The following is a 26,370-nucleotide window of genomic DNA, read 5'->3' on the forward strand; positions in this document are numbered from 1 at the left end:
CATGAACAATATCCCATATTTATGATAAGTACCAAACCATTAACACATTAAAGTCTCATCCTGAGTTACTAATACCTCTTAGTGTTGACCCACCATCACGCATGAGTACCAAACTCTTTACCATCGTAGCCAATATAGGGTATAAACCATCAACGAGCCCACTAATCAACCCATCAATCACATTGTGATCAACACACCAATTATATCTCCTAAACCCATGAAAAAACCAACAACAACCATGATTGAGCATCTAAACATACTAAAACAAGTTTGTATACCATATTAACGATTGAACCAAACACCCCATCACTTTATACATGCTACATGCACACCACTTGAGAAGCATCGTGTGATATCATATTACTCCAAACCTATCCACCATGACACCACTTATGAACTAGCATCAACCCATAGTAATTAGGTTCCTATTATTGGTTGTTTCTTCTTTGGCTTTGAGGTTACTTAGATTACTTATGTTTTTTTTTTTAATTACCACTTGCGTCTCTTTAACTAAACGTGTCATATTTAGTTGGTTGCATCTTTTTCTTGTTGTTTGCATGTGACATTGAGTTGTGACTATCTTTTTCTATCCAAATATGGATGCTTTTCATTTCATTTTGATTAATAACTTGTATGTGTATTTTTGTTATATTCCTTTCACATTCTTTTTAGTTTCTTTGGATCAAAATTGTAAAGCTAGTATATTCTTTCGTACGTTAAAAAATTATTTAAATAAAGAAATATGCCTTGTGGTACCGTGAAAGGTCAAGTAAAAGGTAATTAATTAACATATTGAGATAAAATCTTTAAATAGTAACTATAAATACTTCAAAACTATGTAAATAACTCAATTTATATTTATAAAAAATAAAATAAACTAATATAAAAAAGTAAAATAAAGATGTCTAATTGTTATCAATAAAATATGTGTTTCGTTTTTAGTTATCACAACTTTCAAAACATTTCAATGAAGAAATTTATATCTTATTGCTTAGAATCAAACCGAAATTTCAACATTTGAAACACAAAAATAAAAACACTCAAAATTAGTAATAAAACACATAATTGTTGAATATATTTGTTTGTTTTTATATTTGAAATAGTCAAACCTCATTTTGACTCAAAGTAACAATAAACAATCTTCTCCGTTGAAGTATTTTGAAAGTTATGACAATTATAAATCAAAGCACACCGAAATATTAAAATCTTACTATTGAAAGTCCAAATCCTTTGCGTTAGATTCTTATCTCATGTTTTTACCAATTTTAACTCAAATGCTCACTTAAAATGATGATTGTGTTTCCCTCTATGCATTATCATAAGTGAATGATGTGCTTGATGATCATGTGCTATATTTACATTAATTTTCTTAATAAAATTAAAACTTAAAATTTTTATAAATGACTAAAAGTTGACATTTTAAAAATAAGAAGAAAGAGAAACTTTTACACACTCCTTAATTACTAAATGAAGTGTAAAGTTTTTTCACACTGATAACCAATCATATTTTTTAATAGTATCATATCAGTTGCTTATTTAATGAAATAATAAAATAAGCAACTTAAAAAAATATAATTGATTGTCAGTGTAAAAAATTTACATTGTGAATGTATGAATGATTAAACTCTTATTAAATTATTTATATAAAATATTCATTAATATTGTGGATGATTAATTTTGGTTAAAAAAATTTGATTGAGCAAGATCTTTAGGTAGAGTACTTTTTTTTACCCATAAATTTGGATTTCACCAAAATCTAGATTAAAAAGAAATGAGTTAATTTAAAAAAATAAAGTGTATATATATATATATATATATATATATATATATATATATATATATTATGTTGATGGGTGTGATATAGTTATAAAGAAAAGAAAAAACAAAAAAGGCATTCCCTTTCTTCCTTCGTAAACGCATCTTCTCTCTGCAGTGTGCAGTCCCTACTGTGAGTGACTCCAAGTTTCCAAGCGAAGAGAGGCACAGCAGCAGCAGTTTCCTTGGCATTGATCGGATCTGACTCCCCAACCGGACCCGGATCCGACCCAAATGGGAATGCCCCATAAACCATGACCCAACGCGTGGACGACGACACCGAGTCCTGCCGTTTTCACGATTCCTACGACCGCTTACTCTCCTCCTGCTCCACCTCCACCTCCGACGACGACACCTCCACTCCCCAAAACGACGCCGTCTCGCTCAATGCCCTCCCCCAATTCCCCATGTGCAAGTACGACGCCTGGATCTCCGAACCCTCCTCCCTCTCCGAGCGCCGCTCCCGCCTCCTCCGCCAGTTCGGCCTCCCCGCGCCGCCCCCCATCCCCCGATCAGCCTCCTCCACCCAATGCACCGACACTCCCGCCGCCTCTATTTCCCGATCCAAGTCCGACACCACCGCGGATCGCGCCGTCAAGCATTGCAAGTCCTCCGTCGTTCCCATCGACGACAATGCCAACGGTTTTCTCCTAAACAACAATAACAATAATGATAATAATAATAATCATGTTCGTTCTGTTAATGGTGCTTCTGCACCTTCTGTTTCCGTTGTGAGTGTGTTTGAAGATGATGATGGAATTGTGGACGGGGATGGTAATGATAACGGTAATGGTAATGGTAATGGTAATGGTGATGATAATGATGAACAAGCTTGTACGATTAGGGATTTGGATAACGGGAAGGAGTTTGTGGTGAAGGAGGATGGGGTGTGGAATGAGGTGAAGGAAGTGGGGACTGGGAGGCGTTTGACTGTGGAGGAATTTGAGATGACGGTGGGGCATTCTCCTATTGTTCAGGAGTTGATGAGGAGGCAGAATGTGGAGGAGGAAGGTGGTGATGGGGAGGGTTTGGATGGTGGTGATGAGGGGGATGGTGGTGGTGGTGGTGGTGGTGATGGCAAGGTGAAGAAGAGGGGAGGGGGGTGGTTTAAGTTCATGAGTTTGAAGAGTGTTGTGGTGGGTCAGAAGGAGAGGAGAAGCGGCGACGAGAGGGATACCTCGTCGTCGGAGAAGGGGGGTGGCCGGCGGTCTAGCTCGGCCACAGATGATAGCCAGGATGGTGGCAGTGGTGGTTTGGGTCATGGGGGTGAGAGGGTGAGGGTTAGGCAGTATGGGAAGTCTTGTAAGGAGGTTACAGGGCTTTATAAGAGCCAGGAGATTCAGGCTCATGATGGATCCATTTGGAGCATTAAGTTTAGCTTGGATGGGAGGTACCTTGCTAGTGCTGGTGAGGATTGTGTGATCCATGTTTGGCAGGTTGTGGAGTCGGAGAGGAAGGGAGAGCTGCTGGTGGAGAAGCCGGAGGATGGGAATTTGAACATGTTGTTTGTTGTGAATGGGTCCCCGGAGCCTTTGTCTCCTGGGCTGGAGAATAATCTGGAGAAGAAAAGAAGGGGGAGGTTGTCTGTTAGCAGAAAATCCTTGAGCTTGGACCAGTTAGTGGTACCGGAAACTGTGTTTGCACTCACTGAAAAACCCGTTTGTTCCTTTAAGGGCCATCTTGATGATGTGCTTGACCTTTCTTGGTCCAAGTCTCAGGTTAGCTACTATTTTGAATATAGGTGTTGTTCTGTAATTTCACTTGTGTGTTCTATGTCTGAATGTAAGTTTGTTTTTCACTCATATGTTGGCATTAGTTGGTCTTGTGCTTATTGTTTACTACACTTATACGCATTAAAATTGTTATTAGTTTTTCTGTGTTATCTTGTTAACAGATAAAATCACTTAGAGGAAACAACTGGACTTTTCTAACCAATTGATTCTGAGTGCTAACCAAGTAAGCACTAAATAGCGGCTGTAGCGAGAAAGTGGATCTAATGGAACATACTTAGATTAAAGGAGTATAGTAACATAATACTTACTACACAAACATTACTAAATGGTGGCTGTAGTTAATAGTGGATCAATGGAACATAGATTAAAAGGAGTATACTGAAAATTTGATTTTTTTTATAGAGTCCAACAGTGTCTATTGATCTATTTTGGGATTAGACTGGGTTGATACTATTATATAGTACTATTTTTAATTGCCAGAATAGGCATCATGAGACGATGTGTGGATTCTAAATTGCATTAGGATATAATATTAGCTAGAGTTAATTACAGTTTACTCCCTGTAATTTGTCAAATTCCCCGATACTCCTCGTTTTACTTCTATACTAGAGAGTTGGGGTGGGGGGGGGGAGTCATATGCAATCTCATGAGACCTTAGGAAGTGTTATGTAATTTGCTCTATTTATTATTTAGTGTTTAAAACTTTGTTTTGTTGAATATGCTGTTGATGGAACAGAATTTTTTTTTATTAGAGGTGCTGAGAATTTTTTTTTTTTCTGGTTTTTTTTTTCCTGGTTATCAATTCATGGAATGGAAGCATTTTGTGTACTATTAGAACAGTTAACTTTTTACTTCATGGATGTAGAGGGAGTGGCTGTAAGTTAAAGGGAATTTAACTTTGCCGCGTAAGAAACAGAAAAAATATGTTCAGATCAGTACCTTGCTTTAGGAGTTGTAGTGGCAATTCTCCCCATGTTGTAGTATACAGGGTTAAAATGAAAATAATAAATTTTAGTGGTAGACATTATTGCAAGCTAGGAAGATGTCTTTGAAGAGCTTAATTTGGGGAGGGTGGTATATGTTTCTTGATTATTATCAATATGTGATCTTTAAAATTAAAATATTTGTCATGAAGATGTGCAGCGTGTATCAGAAATATAAACTAAACTATATGTGCATGTAAGTCATCTAAATGTTTTTTCTCTGTTTGGTCAGCAATTGCTCTCGTCTTCGATGGACAAAACAGTGCGATTGTGGCATTTGTCTAGCAAGTCTTGCCTGAAAATTTTTTCACACAGTGACTATGGTGAGCACATGCATGTATTACATCTTGCAAAGCTCTCATTTTTGCTTCTCCTTTTTCTGAATAGAATTTATAGACTATACGTCTACACTCCTTTGGTTGGGTACAGTAACATTAAAATAAGTGCCGGAGTATGCATTTGTGTTGGAAGTTTCTTCTGTTGCTTCTCTGACTAAGATTTGAAGAGAAATGCAAGCAATACACTCTTAGACATGCACTTTTGAACATCAGATTATTGGTTGAAATTTATCATTACTTGTGAAATTAATAGTGAGACTGAGAGTCGTTAAATTAGAAGAAACACCCATGTCTTTTTGCGATTTCAATAATAATAAAGAATGTATTGGAAATAATGTATGAGAGTGTGTTGTTAGCATTTCTTAAATTTGAATTAGATTCACAGCATGACCTTTATCACTATACAATGTCAGCCCTTATGCATCGATTGATTGACCACATTAATGGACTGGACAGAGGCATGGTCTTATCAAAATTCATTGTTATTTCATCCTTCATATAGAACTGATTGTATGAGAGTTCTTTGGCTTCTTTCACATGTTGTCAGTTGTCACTTAAATTTAGCTATAAAAGCATTTCTGTACACCCCCACCCCACCCCACTCCAAACCCTTTACCCCCTTGCTAATTATACCTTTGCTTCAATTTGTTCTCTGTCTGGCACAGTAACTTGCATCCAGTTTAATCCTGTTGATGATAGATACTTCATTAGTGGATCTTTGGATGCTAAGGTTCGCATATGGAGCATTCCTGATCGACAAGTTGTTGATTGGATTGATCTACATGAGATGGTCACTGCAGCTTGTTATACGCCTGATGGTCAGGTTGGTTCAACATTTGTATGCATCTTTTTCCACAAATAAAGAACTTTGATTTTTAGGTCACAATTCAATAATATTTTCTGGTCTCTGCAGGGTGCGCTAGTTGGTTCATACAAGGGTAGCTGCCATTTATATAATACATCTGGTATCGGCAGTGAGACTCCAACTATATATAAAATCTATATTCTGATGATTGCAGCAGGGCCACTGATTATTATGTTTATCATTAATTTATTCTATTTGATTCAGAAAATAAGTTGCAACAGAAAAGTCAGATAAATTTGCAGAACAGGAAAAAGAGATCGAACCACAAGAAAATTACTGGCTTCCAGGTATTTGAAGGCTTAATTTTTGGGTTGTATTAAATTTTCCCATCTGAAGGTTTTAAATGGAAAAATAAATAAATAATGACAAATAATTGAGAAGAACCTACAACTATTGTAAATTTTCTTTGACGGGTAATAATGCTTGTGCTTGTTTTCTAACTAATTTTTATGAACAGTTTGTGCCAGGAAGTTCATCTGAAGTACTGATCACTTCTTCTGATTCTCGGATTCGGCTTGTTGATGGTATTGATCTGGTTCATAAGTTTAAAGGTAGGTAAAATTGGTTCTATGTTAAGTGAATTTTATTGAAGATATCAAAACAAGTGAATGTGTATTAACATTGTTGGGTACCTGATGATAATTTTTACTGCTGCCAAGGATAAAACTATTGTTGAGATAATAAATGCTCTGAAACATATGAAGAAGACTTCTGACAAAAATAATGAGAACAAGTGATAAAAAAGTATGCATATACGCGTGTGTGCATGCGCACACGCATGTGAGGTGTGTATTATGTAAGAGCACTAGAGGAGTTGATTTTCACCATACAATCACACATAAGTGGTCAATACTGATTTGACTTTACCATCTGTGTCAGATTAAATGATCTAGATTAGTTCTTCTCATACTCTCAACACATTTTGTTTTGAAATGATTTTTCTTTTTGTTACTTTAGTAGTATTTCGTTTATTTATTTGAATGATATGAGGAAAAGAAAATTGTGGTCATTGCTAGTTATAATTCTTCGATGGAATGTAAGATCTCCCATATATGACTTTCCATACTGGTTTCCATTTCAGAGTGAAATGATGCAAGTTTTTTTCCAGGTTTTCGGAATGCAAATAGCCAAATTTCAGCCTGTCTGACAGAAAACGGTAAATATGTTGTTTCAGCAAGTGAGGATTCTCACGTATACATATGGAAAAATGAAGCTGATTGCAGACCTAGCAGGACTAAAGGTGTTACTGTCACAAGCGCATACGAACATTTTCACTGTAAAGATGTGTCAGTGGCAATTCCTTGGCCTGGTATGGATGATGCATGGGAGATGCATGATACATATTTTGGGGAAGAACCGGAGCTTGATGATGATGGGGATGAGAATAATGGGGATGAGGTCTCATCGGCCAATCATCCTCCTACCCCAGTGGAGGAAAATTTTGGTTCTGAGGGTTCGCAATTTGCTTCAGGTTGCAACAACAGTCCACTTCATGGAACCATTGCAAGTGCGACAGATAGTTATTTTCTTGATAGAATTTCTGCAGCATGGCCTGAGGAAAAACTTCTAACTACAAGGGAGCGAAGCCCTCGGGTAAGTGTGGATTTATCTAATGGGGTGAATCAGAATATGGCCTGGGGTATGGTGATTGTAACTGCCGGCCTTCAAGGGGAAATTAAAATTTTCCAAAATTTTGGATTGGCACTTGGTATATAAGAGGGGATTGAAAATTTATGCCTATCAGCATGGGAGAATGAGTTGAAGGCATCAATTCAGAAGAAAAAGTAAAGTGGTGGGGCTGTTCTGTTTTGGACTTCCACATTCTCCATTAGTTGGTGGGGACTTGTACAGAGAGGCGTTGGGTGAGATATTATAAGGTGAGTTCCATTTCTTCCGTGTTCTTTTGCTTATCGATGAGATATGTTGCAAACTTGCAATTCCAATCAAGTGTTTGGGGGGACAAAAAAAGAAAAAAAAAAGGGGTAAAAACAGTGAACAAAAGGGAAAAGAGAAAGAAGGTACACCTGGAATTTGGAAACCAGTGGATTTATTGTAATGGGAAAATGTAGAGATTAACGGGTATGGGAAAAGCTTGTTGAATTACAAATGATTATTCTTTTACATTTGTTAATATTAGTCCTGTTATTATGTAATCAATTTCTTGTCCAGTGGAATTAATTTCAATAAAACAGCATATGGCTTAAAGTGTTTGTCGATAAAATTATATGTGGAACACCAAGAGTTAAGAGTAAGAGGGCTTTTGTATAACAGATGAAAACTCCGAAACTTGTCTGAAAGTAAATCACTTTTCTGACTCAACAATCAACATGCTGAGTTTCTCGTGCGATTGAACAGTTGTGAGTACCGGTAAGTGGTAACGGTTAATTCACGATCCAAATTAAATCGATTAAGTGAGTTTGGAATTTTGGATCAGATTTTTTTAATGTTCTAGTTAGATCTAATTCAATAAAATCAAATTTCGGTATTATATGGGATTGGGTAACCAGTTTTGTCTCTTCAATTCATTATCGAACTCAATTCGATAATAAATTTGATAATAATGATAATAATAATAATAATATTTGAATGATAATTTGTTCAGAAAAATATTTATTATTGTTTTTATTTAATAATAAGTTGTGTTTTAGATCGATAATATTGTAATAATATTTTAAATTTTATTTTATATTAATTAATGTTAATTTTTTAAATTGATAATAATGTAATAAATTAATAAATTTATTTTAAATTTTAATTTGTATTATTATTTATTTTATAAGTTGATAATATTGTATTTATAACAATATAATAAATAATTTATATTTATTTTAAAATATTTAAATTTTTACAAATAAATAAATAAATTCATTTATGTAAACTTGATTAATGTAACTTAATTACTCGTAATTAGGTTGGATTGAATTTAAAAAAAAAAAGTACGAATTCAATCTAATTTATTTCATTAAATTTTGGTTGTGTTTGAGGCAAGTAACAAATTCATCTAAATCTGGCTTAATTCAGCCGCCTACACCCAAGGTTGTCTTCTTTCTTGGGTATTGTTTAATTTGGCGTCTTCACCGTTAGCAGATGGAAAAATTTACGTTTCATGCGTTTGGTGGGCATCAACACAAGTGTGCGATACTGAAAAATTGTGTATAATCTGAATTTCTTATTGTGGCACATTCCTGTAATACCCAAAATTTCAAGAATAGAAATTGAAAAAAAATATATAGTTAAATATATAATACCAACGTGTAATTATGCTTCAACATAAAATGCTTTAACTGTTAAAATTACTGTATGCTTTCTGTTAGTGTAGGATTCTTCTGTTCACTGCTCATAAATTATTTGCACCCAATCAATAAAAATCACTTGCAGTTTGGGTACAGTTGATATGAACTTTTTCGGCCTTTGACAAGATATAGAAACTGAGACTAACATTCGGAAACAGTGATAAGGTAAAATTTAGTTTAAATGTATAAAATCAGTGAATTTTAATTTTAGTTTCTGTATTTTATTTTTGGTTATCCTTCAAAAGTTTAAAATTATTGTTTTTTTTTCCTTCTCAAAATCAATCTGTTCATGTTAAACACAAATATTTTACATGAAAATATTTTTGGAAACTTTTCTTTAATGAGAGAATTTTTAAATTTTTTAAAACTTTTTTATCTAATTCAATTTTTATTTATCATAATTGTTTACGAATTAAATTTTTATATTTTAAAATAAATTATCAATAAATAAAATAATATTATATTTATTTATCATAAATCTAAAATATAATTTATATGTTTAAAAATATCTATTTATATAATTTTTAAATATAATTTATATATTTAAATATATTATTTATTTATATATAATTTATTATAAATTTTAGCTATACATAATAAATATTTAGCCTGTGCAATACATAGACTAAAATATTAGTATATGTATAAAATCAACTTAGATTGATGTGAATGACGAGAGACTCAACGTGAATCGAATCATAACTTTTAAAAATGCAAAAAGATTCATGCCAGAAAAGGAAATATCCACTTATTTGGTCTCTATTAAACTCGTGAATGAAATTGTCCCTGAATTCGATGAAAAAAAAAATTACATACATATAATAATTTTCATCCTTTCAAAATTTAAATTACTTTTTATTAGTTCTAAATATTTATTTGAAGAGAGGTTATAAAATTCAATTTAGGAATTTGAAAAAATATAAAGATGGTATGTTGACCGGATATTATACAAACATGGTTACTTAATCTTTTATTAATACAAAAACTGTTAACAGATGTTAGAAGACAATAAAAAAAAAAAAGAAAAAAAGATGAGCTTTAAGTTTTTCCAAAGATAAAAATTTACAAAGATCCAAAAAATAAAATAAAATTGCTAGTCGGGGAAAAACATATTTGATTCGTAAAATTTTCTCTGGTGTAACGATTTTGGGAATTTGAAGTCTTACATTACAGGTAATGTTGTGCTAAATGTGCAGAAATTACAAACCATTAACGTAGTATACAATTTATCAAGGAGTAAAATGGTTAAATAAATAATAATCTTTTTAAATAAATAAAATAAACTAGTAAATTATCTTACACAGAAGAAAATCTGCGACTACCATCATAAATCATAAATAAGATATAAAAATTTCTTTAAAAAATGTGTATACTGAAATACTATATATCATTATATATTATAGGTAAAATAAATGCACAGCTGTAACCTTTTTTTAGGTGTTCAACCTGAGCATCCAGTTTCTTGGATATTTTCAGCACAGAAATTATCATTTTTTTTCTTCTTCTAGATCTCTATCATCAATACAAATAATGAATGATCCGAAGGAGAGAAATAAAAAATAAATAAAAATTGTTATACACCTATAATAAATAGTAAAGTTAAAAAATTATTAAAATTATAATATAGAAATTAAAAAATCTAAGACAAAAATATTAAAAATTTACTTAAAAAATTATTAAAATTAAAATATAGAAATTCAAAAATTTTAAGTGAAAAGATAAAAATATATTTAAAAAATTATTAAAATTAAACTATTTAAATATATAATAATATTATTACAAATAAATTAAAATATATAAAATAAAAATAAAATAACTAAATAATTTAAAAATAAAAAAATAAAATATCATAAATATTATTTAAATAAATTATTAAATACATAAAATATTAAAAAAACTGTACCGGTACTCTCTAAAATAAGATGGGTACTATAGAATTTCTTGAATAATATCCATTGTATCCACGTAGACTTAACTGACAAAAGAAGACATGTCTTGTTTGCCTTCTACTTCCACTCCAAGTCCCTTTCATCATCCACGTTCACTGTTGATTCTTGCAACGGATCAAAATATCCCTTCTTTCCAAACTCCAAGCACAAAGTTACCAAAAATATCACAAGAAATCTAAAGCTCAAAGCTTCATTGGTCCGTTTGAGGTGACATGGCAGGTGCACATGCTGCAAACTATCTTATCCACTCATATCCAATGCAACACTTCACTGTATAAATTCGTTACATTCACATCCCCACTTGAACCAATTCAGTGGACCATTCTAAAACCAAACCACCCACTTCACATTTTTCTTTTCTAACTTCCAATGGCTCTCCAGGCTGCTTCCTTGGTTTCTGCTTCTTTCAACATTGCTAAAGAGGTTTGCTTCATTTTTCACATTAACACATCTTCTTTATGTCTACTTTTTCATCTTATTGTTATTGTACATTATTTGAAGAAATAACAGAACTGATGTTTTTGTTTGCAGGGAAAGTCTGGGGTGCCTCTTAGGGACACCACAATGTTTGGTCTTTCAATGTCTGACACTCTCACCTCTCCCTCATTGACATGCAAAGTAACTACTGCAACATAATTTTTGCTTTATTATTCCTAGTTTTCCTTTATATAGTTTCTACATATTTCTCAGGATGTTAATTCAATTCAGTATTGGACTTCAAGAGAAGTGTATGCCCTCATACCTTGTATCAAAACATACTCTAACTCATCTTTTAACATAATCTGTCGAACATGTTCTATATTATCATGTGAATGTCTTATAAATGCACCCTTTAATATAATTTGTTAATGATATTAATATAGTCTTTATTATTGTATGAATTTCATATAAGAATTTGTATGGATACAAGTATAAAAGAACTATTCTACCGGAAATAAAGAGATTTTTTCCAGATGAAAAACTCTACAAAACACTTTTAATTTTGTATCAGAAGAGACTCAAAATCTTGTTAATAATCTCATTCTTTACTACTATTGTGTGAATTTCATATCACACTTATTAATCACTTATAATTTATATACTAATGTGTTAGAAAAATACATCTGACATAGCTTTTCTTTTCTGTTTTGATTTTTTTGGACACTGCATGATGTCATGGTTTCTCACGTGTAATGTTGGTACTTGATCAAAACTCAAAACACAAGCATATTCTAATTTCTGTTTTACCATCTCAGAGGGAGTTCCAACAAAAATTTGGCCCTGTGAGGGTCCAGTCAGTGGCGACAACAACTCCAGGAGTCACAAAGTCTGCACCAGAAGGCAAGAAAACTTTGAGGAAAGGCAGTGTTGTGATCACTGGGGCTTCCTCTGGATTAGGCCTTGCCACTGCCAAGGCTTTGGCTGAGACAGGAAAGTGGCATGTGATAATGGCATGCAGGGATTTCCTGAAAGCTGAAAGGGCAGCAAAATCTGCTGGCATTGCTAAGGAAAACTACACCATCATGCATTTGGACCTTGCCTCTCTTGACAGTGTCAGGCAATTTGTGGATAACTTCAGGAGGTCTGGCAGGCCACTGGATGTGCTTGTTTGCAATGCTGCAGTTTACTTGCCAACTGCTAGTGAACCCACATACACTGCTGAAGGCTTTGAACTCAGTGTTGGGACAAACCATCTGGGACATTTCCTCCTTTCACGCCTCTTGCTTGAGGACTTGAACAAATCTGATTACCCTTCAAAGCGATTGATCATTGTTGGCTCAATCACAGGTATAAATCATTTCAATGTTTTTCGAGAGAAATAATGCATTATCTGATATGCATTCATTTAAACTTTAAGCACACTATTATTGGATGAAATTCACGAGTTCTGAAAAACTCATGTGAAGTTCGCTAAATAGTGAAGACTTAGGAGTGTGTTATGTAGTGTGTTGCTAACATTCTTCGTTTTATAAGAAAAATGTTAATAATATATTATCTAACACACTCTTTAGTATTATATGATATTCACATGGATATACCATGTGGAGTGTGTGGATCCTATCCACGTGAATTTCAATGTAATAAAGAATGTGTTAGAGAATGCGTTGTTAATAATTTTGTTATTGCGTGAACCTTTAACTTGATTGAAGGATTTTGGGATTCATATTGGTGTTGATGATTTTGTAAATGAAACAGGAAACACCAACACATTGGCTGGAAATGTGCCACCCAAGGCTAACCTCGGTGACTTGAGGGGACTAGCTGGGGGCTTGAATGGACTAAACACTTCAGCCATGATAGATGGAGGATCCTTTGATGGTGCAAAGGCCTACAAGGACAGCAAAGTCTGCAACATGCTCACCATGCAAGAATTCCACAGAAGGTACCATGAAGAAACTGGAATCACATTTGCTTCCCTTTACCCTGGTTGCATTGCCACAACAGGGTTGTTCAGAGAACACATTCCCTTGTTCAGACTTCTCTTCCCTCCCTTCCAAAAGTACATAACCAAAGGCTTTGTCTCAGAAGATGAATCAGGAAAGAGACTTGCACAGGTAATACGAATAGCAATAACTATTAATATACTTTAGAGATGATTATGAACCTGTTTAGATACAAACTTTCAAGAATTTTTTGCGAGTTTTTTTTACCAATAAAAACTCTTTATTTTTAATAGAGAAACTCTCAAAAGCTTTATTGAACTTGTATCCAAACAAACCTTATACACTTTTGTATGTTGGAATGTGATTTTGAAGAATATTTGTTTCTCATGTTTGATTGTTGTGTTCTTGTTATAGGTTGTGAGTGATCCAAGCCTAACAAAATCAGGTGTTTACTGGAGCTGGAACAAGGCTTCTGCTTCATTTGAAAACCAATTGTCACAAGAGGCCAGTGATGTAGATAAGGCTCGCAAGGTTTGGGAGATTAGTGAGAAACTTGTTGGTTTGGCTTAAGTGGAAGAAGCTTTCAACACTCATCTTGATTCAGGGACATTTGTCATGGAGTTCAGTAACATCTCAGAAGAGTTTAGACCCTTTTCTGATGCGTTTCTTAGATGCTTTTTTTTTTTCTTCTAGCTGCTAACTCCTCGTGTCGATGAATCTTTCAACTATGAGGCCAAGTGCACATGAACTATAGAGAAATCGAATACCCATGCATGTTGTCTATAATCAATGTCATTGCCTATCTTGGGTCAGCATTTGGTCCTGTTTTTTTCACTCTTCATTATCTCTCACTCATTTTTATCTGTCAACTATATAAAGGAAATAAGTTATGCAGAAAGCATTTTCCTTCAAAACTTCCTATCAACATATTTCTATATACAAATTTTATAAAATTAAATTAAAATTTTTATATAATTATATAATAAAATAATCCATTAATATAAAAAAAAAACTGTAACGGTATTATAAAATAATATTAAGATAAAATTATCATTATATGCTAAACAATAATGAATATTAGTGGGGAAAAATAATACATTAGTAAAGTGAACAATTATCGTAATAATATTTTCTCCCTAAGATATCATAAATAATAATTATAAAAATTATTATGTATTAAGTTAATATAAGAAATATAATTAAATCTAATTTTACATAAAAATATTAATATTTTTATGTAAATAGTTTTAAAGTAAAATATTCAAAATTTCTAATCCAGAAGATTTTCATCTAAAATAATATTTTTTTATAAAATAAAAAGAATAATATATTAATATTGTAAACTTTAACATCTTAAAACATTAATTACATTAATTATTAATTAGTTCAGTTTTAAAATATATTTAAATAAAAAACTACGTATAAAATAGAAAATAAGTATATATAACAGAAATAACTTTTTTACAACTATTTTTCTCAAAAATTCATTAATTACATTAATTTTAAATTATTTTAGTTTTAAAGTAAAAATAATTATAAAATTTACATAATAATTATGATTATATGCTAAAAATATTGAATATTAGCAAAAAAAATAACACATTACTAAAGTGAACAATTTTTGTAACAATTATTTTTCTTTAAAATATCAACAAAGTAATTATAAAAATTATTATTTATTATTTTCATATAGGAAATGTAATCTAGTAATAATATACAACTTCGTTCAAAAACTCTTACCTACCTTCCTTCAAAAACTCTCTCAATTTTTTTATTTTATTTATATAAATGTTAGTTATAAAATTTAATAATATAAAGAAAAGAAGTTCTACAATAATTTCCTTCCCTCCACAACTCTCAACTCTTCCCTTAAAAAAAAAAAAAAACTAATACAGAAATTAGTCAATTTATTAAAAAGATTATGTCATTCATATATTCCATATATAATAGTGATTTAGCGTATTTACTGGTATGAAATTATTACATGCTAAATTAATTAAAATTATTTTAAAATCACAATTTATCAATTATTAAATTAGTCTCATTGACACTCATTTTGTGACACCCTCTACCCCATTATTAATATACAACAAATGTAACAATAAAATATTTCTTTTCTTCTTTTTGGGTAAATAAAATCTTTCATAGTTGACAAATATTTCAAATATAACAAGGTAGAAGATTCACATTCGTAACTCATAAATCATAACTCCAGTGTAAAAATTATAAAAGAAAAGAAGTTAAGATTTTCAATACAATTTAGTGTAAAACAAGAAATCATATATATACAAATAATAATAAAGGAAATATAAATTAACTCCAGTAAAGGTGGCAGTGCCTCCTAGTTAGGAATCAATTTATATTTTCCAAATCATGTAATAAAATATAACAAAGATATTCATTCTGGTCTTTTATCAAGAACGTTCAAATTACAATTCTTAACATACAATTTCCTTGAATTATAAACTTTATCTACGTTATCTCTTCGTTAGAAATTACAAAGAAGAGAAACTAAAGTTATTAAAACAATAACATATTAAACTAAAAATAACTATGCCCCGATGTTACATCCTATCAGAGCATGCCCAATTGAAGCTTTTAAGCCTCATCACCAACATCCTCATGATGCTGATCACCTGCAACATAATTTAAACATATACAAAAGCAACAAGGGAGTGAGAAACATCTCACTCAGTTTCAGGTGCAGAAATAAAGGCTAGATAGCACCCACACACACAACAAATATAAGTCACTTATAAACAATACACATACATCATCAATATCACATATATATTCATTTATCATGCAATGATGTCATGATCTTGACTTATAAATGCATGCATGTGGCGCCATAAGGAAGTTTCACATATCATCACTGGTGACCCTAAGGCACACCTGGTTACATCACTGGTGACCCAAAGGTACACCTGGTTACATCACTGGTATGCGGCCTCAGCGGCACACCTGGAATAAGATATGCATATGATGCATGTCATACATTCATTATTTCATGAACTCAACATTTAACTTATTACAGAATTTCATTTAGTACATCATGTCCTCATTTGTCATAGTCTCATAATCATAGTTTGTCTCAATAGTCAATTCTTAGGTCTCATGTCATTTGTCCATATTTCACATGGTCATGTCATCAATACTCCTCATAAGGTCCGCATAGGTATTCACAGAGATTCAGAGAGCATTCTTATTCATATTAAAACTCATGTATTATTAACATTAATTTCATATTCATTTATTACTTCAACAAAGAAAAAGGTAGAGTAAATAGAAAATCAGACAGAACAACGGCACTTTCAACAAAAACAAAGTAGAATAAATAGAAAATCGGACAGAACAACGGCACCTTCAACAAAAAACAAAGTAGAGTAAATAGAAATTTAGACAGAACAATGGCACCTTCAACAAAAAGCAAAGTAGAGTAAATAGAAATTAAACAGAATAACGACAAAGGATTGGGGGCCAATCCGACAAACAACTATCCAACAATTATCCCCACACCCTTGAGCGAGGTTCTCACTCCCCCCTTACCTGGATAAGCGGAGCTAGAACTTAGGCAGAGCCTCCTCCTCTGGATTCCCTCTTCCTTTCTCTCTCTCTTTCTTTCTCTCTCTCTCTCTCTCTCTCTCTCTCTCTCTCTCTCTTCTCTTTCTCTCTCTAAAATTTCACTTTCTTCCTCTGTATAAAAATTTTCACCCCTGCCCTATTTATAGGCAAACTGATGTACCCGGAACGGCCCGTATTGCATTCGGAACGGCCCGTTCCGGATCCTTCAAACATGGGCAAAATTTTCATCTGGAACGGCCCGTTCCAAAATCGAAACGGCCCGTTTCCGAAAAAGCAGAACGGCCCGTTCTCAAATCTCAGCAGAACGGCCCGTTCTCCCTCCGGAACGTCCCGTTCTCCATACCAGAACGGCCCGTTCCAGGCCCGTTCTGGTGCTACAAAAATTTCACATTTTCAACATTTGGAACGACCCGTTTCACTTTTGGAACGGCCCGTTCCGGAACCCAAAATACCCCTATAACTTTATTAAAATTACGAAAATTCCATTAAAATAATAATAATAAAATTTTGGGTGTTACACATTTCAAATAATATATAATTTGTGAAATTTATAAAAAAGTTATTTGTTTAAGATTTAAATGATTTTTGATATATATATATATATATCATGTAATATGTAATATTTTTTAAAATTAAATGATTATATTTTATAATAAATATATAATTTCATTAACAAAATAAAATTAGCTTCAATTTTTGACTGTTTAATGATGAAATAAGAATATGATAAATTAATAATTAAAAAATATTAAATGAAGTCAAAATCTAAAAATTATAAAATGAAATATATATAATCAATATTATTAACTAATAAATTTATTTACATATTATATAAAAATATATATCAAAATTAATGAAAAAATTAGATTAAAATATTTTTTACAACGTGAAATTTAATATATTTGTTTTAATAAATATATTGACTATGAATTTAAAAGTGTAATAATAAATATATTTTAATAACATCAGAATAATATATTACTAATAATTATAAATATTGTTTACAAAGAAGTTTTTAATAATTTGTAGTAAGTTAATATATATTTATTTTTTAATATTATTTTTGACTTATTCTTAATATTATTATATTATATATATATATATTATTGTTGTCAATTTTTATTTATAAAATTAATTAAATATTATTTCACTCAAGTTACTAAAATAAATCGTACATCACGCATGTATCGATTTAGTTAGCATAACAGTCAATAATATTTATGCGAAGTCGAGAGTTAATTAACTAAGTATATTAATAATTTAACCATGATTTGGAAGGTTTACCTCATATTCATATACAATTTAATCAACGTATATTATATGATATTAAGCCAAATTAGGATGCTTTGACCTAAAAGGAATAACTAGTTTGAGTACCAAGAATAATTCTAACTTCAAAATCATGATGATAGTACCATGAACAAATTAATATAAGTAACTATTTTGTTGTTTTAGTTGCATCATGAAAAAACAATCGATTATTTCTTTGGCATAAACCAATCAAAACACATGGTTGATGAGACGATGACCTTCGACAATAGGCAGTTGAACATTTGAATGGAGGGGTATACTTCACGATCTGAATAATCATTAATCTCATTAAAGTACATATACAATTTCTTAAAATGCACAACAATGTTATATTTCTTTGGGTCTTTTTTATACGAGTAATTATTTAATTTATCATGATTAAGGAAGTTGAATAATTTAATTGATAATATTAAATTTATTATAAATTTATATTTTCTTTTTGGAAATTACTCCTAACAGTAATAAAATTCATAGACTCTTTTAGATATCAATGTAAAAGAGTTTTTGAGAATTTCTTAATAAAGAGTTTTTTTTAGAAGATATATATTTATTTTTTTTAAACTTGTATATTCAAATAAACTATTTTTAAATTAAGAGAAATGACTTTAAGTAAAGGTATTTCTTGTAAAAATAAAAAACTAATACAAGAGACATGTTAAAATTGAATTTTATAAAAATGACTAAATAACATTCTTAATTTGTATCTTATAAAAAGAACTTGAAGGAGTACTTAAATATATACATAAAATCTCCTATGGTGTTTTCAATGTAACATTTTTTTTTTTATTTATGAAATTTTATGGAGAAGGAATGATGTTTTGAAATTAAAGATGATAAAATTGGTCACAACTTGTGAGTCAACTTGATTCATCAAAACTTGATGAAGTGAGGTGAACATTAATTATAATTCATTATTCTTTTTATTTGTCAGGCTAAATGACGAGTCAGTAGGGATGAGAATAAAATAAATCATGTTAGACTTTAAATATATAGACCAAGTTTATTTTATAAAATTAAAGACTAATTAAGTCTAATATATTATTTATCATAAAAGTTTTTACAAGTCTAAACTAACATTTTTAACAACTTAGTTTGCCCTATTAACCTATTTAAAAGCCAATTTTTTATATTAATATATTAAATAGGTCAATAAATTTAATCTTAAATAAGTCACTAAATCTATTTTTAAATATGCTTACAATTCCTTTTAATTTGTGTGATAAAAAAATAGTTTACTCTATAATTATAAAAATTTAGAATTTAAAATAAAAATATATTTATAATGTTAATGAGGTAATATGTATGTTATTTTTTTTTTCATTATATCATGTAGATAAATAGATTGACTTTTTTAAATCTAAGTTCAACTTTTTTTTTTTAAATAAATACTTTTTAAAAACCCAAACTTGATTTTCAAACCAAACTTTAAATAAGTCAGACTATAGATTTTGTTTAAGGCCCGATCAACTCCTATTCCTACAAGTCAAGATATGTAATTAGTCCATGAACCAATTTAATTAAATAATATTTTTATTTATTTTATGACTTATATCATTTATTGATTGAAAAGTTTTTGAATTCTACTAATGTCTTCACATATTAAAATTTCATTCTAAAAAAAATGTAAACATAATAATTTATGAGCTTTGAGAAATATTTTTAGGTATATATGGATTTGAGAAGGTCATACTTTGTCATTATTAATTATTCTTATTATTTCTTTAATAAACCAATGTTATTACATGATATGCTAAACACCCAAAAATACATAAATTCATACTGTTATTGTTTTCACGGGATATAATTATGTACAGATTTAAGGTGTTTACGTATTATTTCATGTAATTAAGTTCTCTTAAATCAATGGTACATAAATTTCTATTTTTTCCCCCTATATATTGTGTGATTCATGACATGGATGGTACTCAAACATTTATAGGCTTGACTACCATATTTGGGCTTAATCCAAACAACATTATTAAAGGTGGTAATGTTATACTTCGGCTAGTAATTAATTTTGCTTGTAATTTCTTAATTACTTTGTTTAATTTCTATTTTCTAGTTCATGATGAAAATAAAGAGAGCTTCATCAACTTTTACAAAAATTGGGAGAAAACTATAAATGAACAAATTATAATCAATATATTTATCATAATAATTATAATTTTCCTTCTTTCATATTGGAACAATAAAAATATACATGTCGATTTTCCATTTACTTTCGAATCTAATGGTACTTCTTTAGAACAAAATAATAAATTATGAAAAAAAAATCTTAAAAAAAAAATAATCTCATAATAATACTATTTACTATAACCATAAAGTCTAGTATCTTTTATGAGAAAACCTTTGAACCATAATGCAGACAATTTCTTATATCTTTTCAACTCATTTTTATAATCTACAAAGGTCATTCCAAATCGTTTTGTATAACCGGAAGACCATTCAAAATTATCGAACAATGACCATACATAATATCCCTTCACATTCACTCCTTGCCTGTCAAGTATAAATAAATGGAAGTTAATTAAAAAATATTAAATTGTGTAATGACAAAACAAAAAATCATTTTAGGATTATATAAAACTACTTACCTAATTGCAGATCGAAGATAAAAGAGATGACGGTAATGATAATCAATTCGAAATGTATCCATTAGAGATTCTTCCACTGATAATGTGGGGTCATTGAATTCATTTATACCTATAAGCAAAGAATGTATGATGAAAATTGTCAAACCCTAAAGGAAAAATAAACCACATATTGTGATGTATGATTTTAAATTCAAGGAAATTGTATATGATATATAGATAAAGAGTTATTTACCATTTTCAGTGATGTAAATCAAAGGGTTATTGTACTTTTCCTTGGTATATAGCAAAAGGTCACGAATTCCTTTTGGATAAACATATATCCAATCAGAAGCAATCTGCATAAATATATATGGAAAAAGGTTAGTTTTATATCGATCAAATGGATTTAACTTGATACATTTGCAAATTTAAAGAAAATACACATACATTTATACCAATGGGTTTTCCATCACGCTCAACTGCAATCAATCAGAAGAAAAACCATTGTTAATAATGATCAAATTCAATATATATTTAAGAAATTTAGACAACTAATAAAAAGGTTATAAATCAATTTGTTCCTTACATGCAGGATTGACCAAAGAATCAGTCAAGTAACTAGGTCTAGCATTACTTAAATGAGGTGCATCAGAAGCGTAAGTTGTGGAGTAATAATTTAGGCCAATAAAATCAAATGAACCCTTGAGTAGTCTAGATTGCTCTGTAGTGAATTTTGGTAATCGTGTTCTCACGAAAGATCGCATGCTTTTGGGGTACTCTCCTAATGTCAACGGATCCATAAACCTGAAATCAAATAGTTTTCAATGTAAGTTTCCATTTAAAAGTCATCGACCCTATATAACCAAAAGGAGAAAACAACAACAAGCTTCCTCTATCCAAGCCTAGCTCTTAAAAACACTGGTTTGACTCTTTATGGCCTCAATAAAATGATAAAGGATTAACAACTTACGAAAGCTACTTGTACAACATATATACATGGTTGAGAGTTTACAGATCTTATACAATTCATATATATGTTTTCTTTTTCTTTTTCTAGTACAACATATGCATGTGTTTTTGGTAAGTAACTTAAATGTGGAGAGGAAAAAGAGATCTCTTACCATCCATACATGAAATCAATTGCTCTTTCAGCAGCCTTTTGATCATATTTGGTATCTGAGTGTGGCAAAAACCAATTAGCTACCAAAGTTATGCCTATCAAACCCTTTTGTGATACCTGCACATAAAAATTCAAATATTTTTGGTTTATTATTACTATTTAATTTAAAAATTAAAACAATGCCCTTATTAACAACAAAAACACTAACTTGATACTTAGTCTTGTACACATGAACAGCTGCTGCATGAGCAAGAAGTTGGTGGTGAGTAACTATGTATGGTTCTGTCCCAGAATCACCACCAGTACAATTTGAATTTAACCAAGCAGAACATCGTCCAGGTGCCATTTGTCCGGTTGCATAGCCATTCTTGCTATAACTCCATGGTTCATTTAAAGTAACCCAATACTTAACCCTATCACCGAACTCTTTGAAGCAAAGTTCTGCATAGTCTTGAAAATCTTTTCTGAAGATAGAAAAAGTTCAATAACATTATAATTTTATCTAGAGGTATTGAATTATTTAATTGTACAATAACAATTTAGAATGAAAACTCACATTATTCGAGGACTTAAGAAACCACCATATTCATCTTCTAAGGATTGTGGAAGATCCCAATGAAAAAGGGTTACTAATGGTTGTATATCTACAGTAGTTGTTAATATTTAATTAATAATGATTATCAATAACAAGAAAACATAATCATGAAAAACTCAAAATAACTAAAAGTTTAATTAGATCTTATTACCATTTGCTACTAGCTCGTTGATAAGGTTGTTGTAATAGTTGATTGCATCTTGATTTATACCTCCACTTAGTTTTCCTTCTGTGGTGGATGTACCAATTGTAAAAAAATAATTTCAAATGATTAAATTTAATCAATTGAAACATTGTTGAAGCGGGTCAGATTTAATATAAAATAATCATCAATCTTTTGACTTACTTGGTAATATTCTTGACCAAGAAATGGAGAATCTGTACGAATCCAAGTTCATATCCTTCATAATCCCAACATCTTCCTAAACACATACATATTGCCAAAAACTAGATATTATTATATTGCACTGAACAATAGTAATAAAATGAAAAGGAACAAAAGTTAACCATAAGATTTAATATACGGCCCTTCAAAATTAGAAAAGATATTATTTAAACTATTATTCATTAGTCAATTACACACATATCACTCTTTAATTTAGAAGATACAAAATACTTTGAAGCAAGCATATACCTTGTAACGGTGATATGTATCAATGGCCACGTCTCCATTGCTTCCGTCTTCTATGTTTTCTGACATCAATATTCAACATGTAAAAATTGTAAATTATCGTTACAAAGCTCTTAAATAACTTTTTATTCTTCGTATGCTCATTGTATAGGGGACTTGTACTGTTATTGGCCTTATATGTCAAGGAAAAATATTTAACATATATATACTAATTTTCTTTACATCTCATTTTGTTATCTCTCTTATTTATTTATTATACCACTAGTCATATTAATTTATCATTTGTTCCCTACTATTTTTCTTTCTTAAATCTTTCTTCTTTACACATCAGTTCATTCAGGGTACTAGACGTTGATTACTATTCATGCATCAGCAAGTATAGTGTTTTGGTTGACCATTTTTTTTTTCTTTTCATATATTAATCAATTATATATACCTGGATGTTCATGGGTGAAGGTATCCCATATACTTGGTCCTCTACCACCTTCCGTTGCCGCACCTTCGAACTATACATTTCACAAACACAACATAATCAAGACCATGTTAAATGTGATCAAGATCTTATTTACGCTTATTTGTAATTAATTGTTTAATTAAAGTGTAACTTTTTTTAATAATGTATAAAAATTAAACCCACCATAACAATTTAACTATTATAATCATACACATGTAAAAGTTTTTAATACTATCATGCATAATAAACTTGTTTTTTGTATTAACTACGTTAAAGATTATAAAGAGGATAATTGATTAACGTAAAAGTCTTCACAAATTAAATACCTGGTACGATGAGGATCCGGCACCAAAGATAAAGCCTGGAGGGAAACTGTGGCGATTCAATGTAGCAAAGTCAAGAATGGGATTAACTTCAACACTTTGTGTGCAATTAACGTTGGATTTGCTAATCACAAAGACAAGAGCAATGACACTGAGAAGGAAAAAGTCATTGCTTGCCATATTTGGTTAATCTTTGATCTTCTCTTGTTTTTCTGGTTAATCTGTTATGTTTGACACGAATGAGAGTGATGAGTGATGCCCTTTTTATATAGGAAGCTGGCCAGCTATAACAAGATTATGATATTCATTATGTGCGGACATTTAGAGACAACACCAAATGTTGTTGAGAGTATAGTAAAAAAAAAATGTTAGAACTTGGTCTCCTTTGACTATTCCAACGTGAAATTAAACAAACAATGTGGCGGCACTTTCTTTTTTAATTAATGCTTTCTTGACCACTTCGCCAAGCTCTTGATTTTATTGACTTGAACTGATTAAAAACTACAAAATATGAGATTCATCGAATAGGACATGAGGTTATATGATTTTAATATATAATTTTCTACCTATCAGATAGATTGTATAGGATAAAATGTAATCTATCTGATAAGTGTTTCCAATAAATGTTTGTGATATTTTTCCCTTTTTTTTGACTAATATTTTTTTTTTTCAAATTTAAAAATTGTTATTTTTAGTTTTGTAATTAAAAAATCTTATTTTAATTCTTATACTCAAATTTTGTTAGAGTATTAAATACTATTACATAAAATATATTTACTGGTATCTTTATTAATAAAAACACCATATTAAACTTAGTTGATATTGCATAATTATCTCAATCTGTCATTTTTAAATATGTTATTGATGATTTGAGAGACTGAAACAATATTTTTTTTTTTAAATTATAGGGGCTAAAAACAACAATTTTAAATTTTAAGGATTAAAAACAAATTTATCCTAAATTTGAGGGATAAAAAAAATATTTAAGCCTACTTTTTGTTATTAGTTAAAAGTTGCAAAATTTTGATGAGTCATACATATTACTAAATCAAAAGAGATTTATTGAATAAGATGTGAAATCCACAAAATTTGTTATTTCTAATAAATTTTAATTTAGTGAAAAAAGTGTTAAAAAGAGAATATTAAATGTGGTTACCATTAATTTCTCTTTCTTTATTATTTCTGCCAAATAGGCTACATGTTTTTTTTTAATTTATTATTTTTATTTTATATATATATATATATAATTTTTTTTTCTTAACTAGAAAATAATATTAATAATTTAGTATTTATTAGTTATTACTGAAAGAAAAATCCTTCAAATATTATGTATTGGTTTTATTTTTTTAATTAACTTGTGTAATTCATATACGAAGGAGCTTCACGAAGATGATACATTTGATTAAGTATCTTCACTTTTATTAGTTAGTATTTGAAATCGAATTTAGTTTTCTTCGTGTTTTATATTATTCTATATAAATTTACACTAAAGATGAAATAGATGATTTATAATCCTACTAAATTTTTTAAAGAGATTTGTGATTAATTCTATCATTACAAGAACTGGTACTTTTTGCAACCAAAGAAAAAAATGATATACGAAGATAACTGATTGGAAAGATGAGAAAGTGAAGTATAGCATTTTAGTTTTGGTAGCAGTTGTTTGTTGGTTTGGTGTTGGATTATGGTTGTTATGAGTTAGTTAAACACTTGGTAATTTGACTAATGTATCTTAGTAGGTATATCTATTTATCAATACCTAACTTTGATTAAGAATTATTTATGAAACTGATGTCAATAAATTTGTCGTATGTGATGTTGTCAATTTGTTAATGAATATTTTATTAACACATTAATTGATTCAATAAGCAAAAAAAATACTTGATTCTAAATAATTTATCAAATTTAAATTTCGTAAAAAGAGATTTTTTTAAAAGAATAATTCTATCTTGTAGTCAGAATCAAAATAATATTTAAATACTGAAAAATTTAGACTAAATCTATAAGAACATATGAAATTTATAATTAAGTAATATTTTTAATAATCATTAGTCATTAAATATAATAAATTTAATATGTCTAATTATTTAGAAAATGAATAATTTTAATAATGAATATTTTTATAAAATTGAAAATTTCACTTAATCAATGTAATGTTATATATATTGACATATAAAAAATGTCATTATAAATATAATATATGGAAGTGTCAATCTATTTGACATTAGGGATGACAACAAGATAAGGTGGGTACGAGTTTCTCTATACTCGTACTCGTTTCCATTCTCATATCCTATATCTATCATCATCTTCATACTTGATAGGTATGAAATTTGTGTCTCTTGTCAATGAATATCGAGTATACTCATACTCGTCCCATATCCATACAAAAATTAATTAAATATTATTTTTTTGTAAAAGAATGTAAAAAAACTTAAC

The 26,370-nt window shown here is 30.0% G+C and overlaps 3 protein-coding genes across 3 annotated transcripts; 2 read left to right on the forward strand and 1 right to left on the reverse strand.

Annotated features, from left to right (window-relative positions):
- The first annotated feature begins 1,863 nt into the window (after positions 1-1,863).
- LOC109819012 (uncharacterized) lies at positions 1,864-7,955 on the forward strand. Its single transcript, XM_020384584.3, has 7 exons — positions 1,864-3,533; positions 4,764-4,854; positions 5,535-5,692; positions 5,783-5,834; positions 5,939-6,021; positions 6,192-6,285; positions 6,843-7,955. The coding sequence occupies exons 1-7, from the start codon at positions 2,070-2,072 to the stop codon at positions 7,448-7,450; spliced, it is 2,550 nt and encodes an 849-aa protein (XP_020240173.1). The 5' UTR covers positions 1,864-2,069; the 3' UTR covers positions 7,451-7,955.
- Positions 7,956-11,239: 3,284 nt separating this feature from the next.
- On the forward strand, positions 11,240-14,154 carry LOC109819006 (protochlorophyllide reductase, chloroplastic). Its single transcript, XM_020384578.3, has 5 exons — positions 11,240-11,399; positions 11,508-11,594; positions 12,212-12,743; positions 13,152-13,510; positions 13,754-14,154. The coding sequence occupies exons 1-5, from the start codon at positions 11,346-11,348 to the stop codon at positions 13,907-13,909; spliced, it is 1,188 nt and encodes a 395-aa protein (XP_020240167.1). The 5' UTR covers positions 11,240-11,345; the 3' UTR covers positions 13,910-14,154.
- Positions 14,155-20,510: 6,356 nt separating this feature from the next.
- On the reverse strand, positions 20,511-26,201 carry LOC109819011 (cyanogenic beta-glucosidase). The gene is made up of 13 exons (XM_020384583.3): positions 23,935-26,201; positions 23,591-23,660; positions 23,158-23,216; positions 22,870-22,945; positions 22,675-22,752; positions 22,485-22,572; positions 22,137-22,392; positions 21,930-22,045; positions 21,395-21,612; positions 21,256-21,287; positions 21,062-21,164; positions 20,830-20,938; positions 20,511-20,734 (listed from the first exon to the last, which is right to left on the reverse strand). The coding sequence occupies exons 1-13, from the start codon at positions 24,109-24,111 to the stop codon at positions 20,539-20,541; spliced, it is 1,578 nt and encodes a 525-aa protein (XP_020240172.1). The 5' UTR covers positions 24,112-26,201; the 3' UTR covers positions 20,511-20,538.
- Positions 26,202-26,370: the final 169 nt, after the last annotated feature.

This window comes from Cajanus cajan, chromosome 8 (assembly GCF_000230855.2).
Source record: "Cajanus cajan strain Asha chromosome 8, NIPB_CcT2T_4, whole genome shotgun sequence".
NCBI lineage: Eukaryota > Viridiplantae > Streptophyta > Magnoliopsida > Fabales > Fabaceae > Cajanus > Cajanus cajan.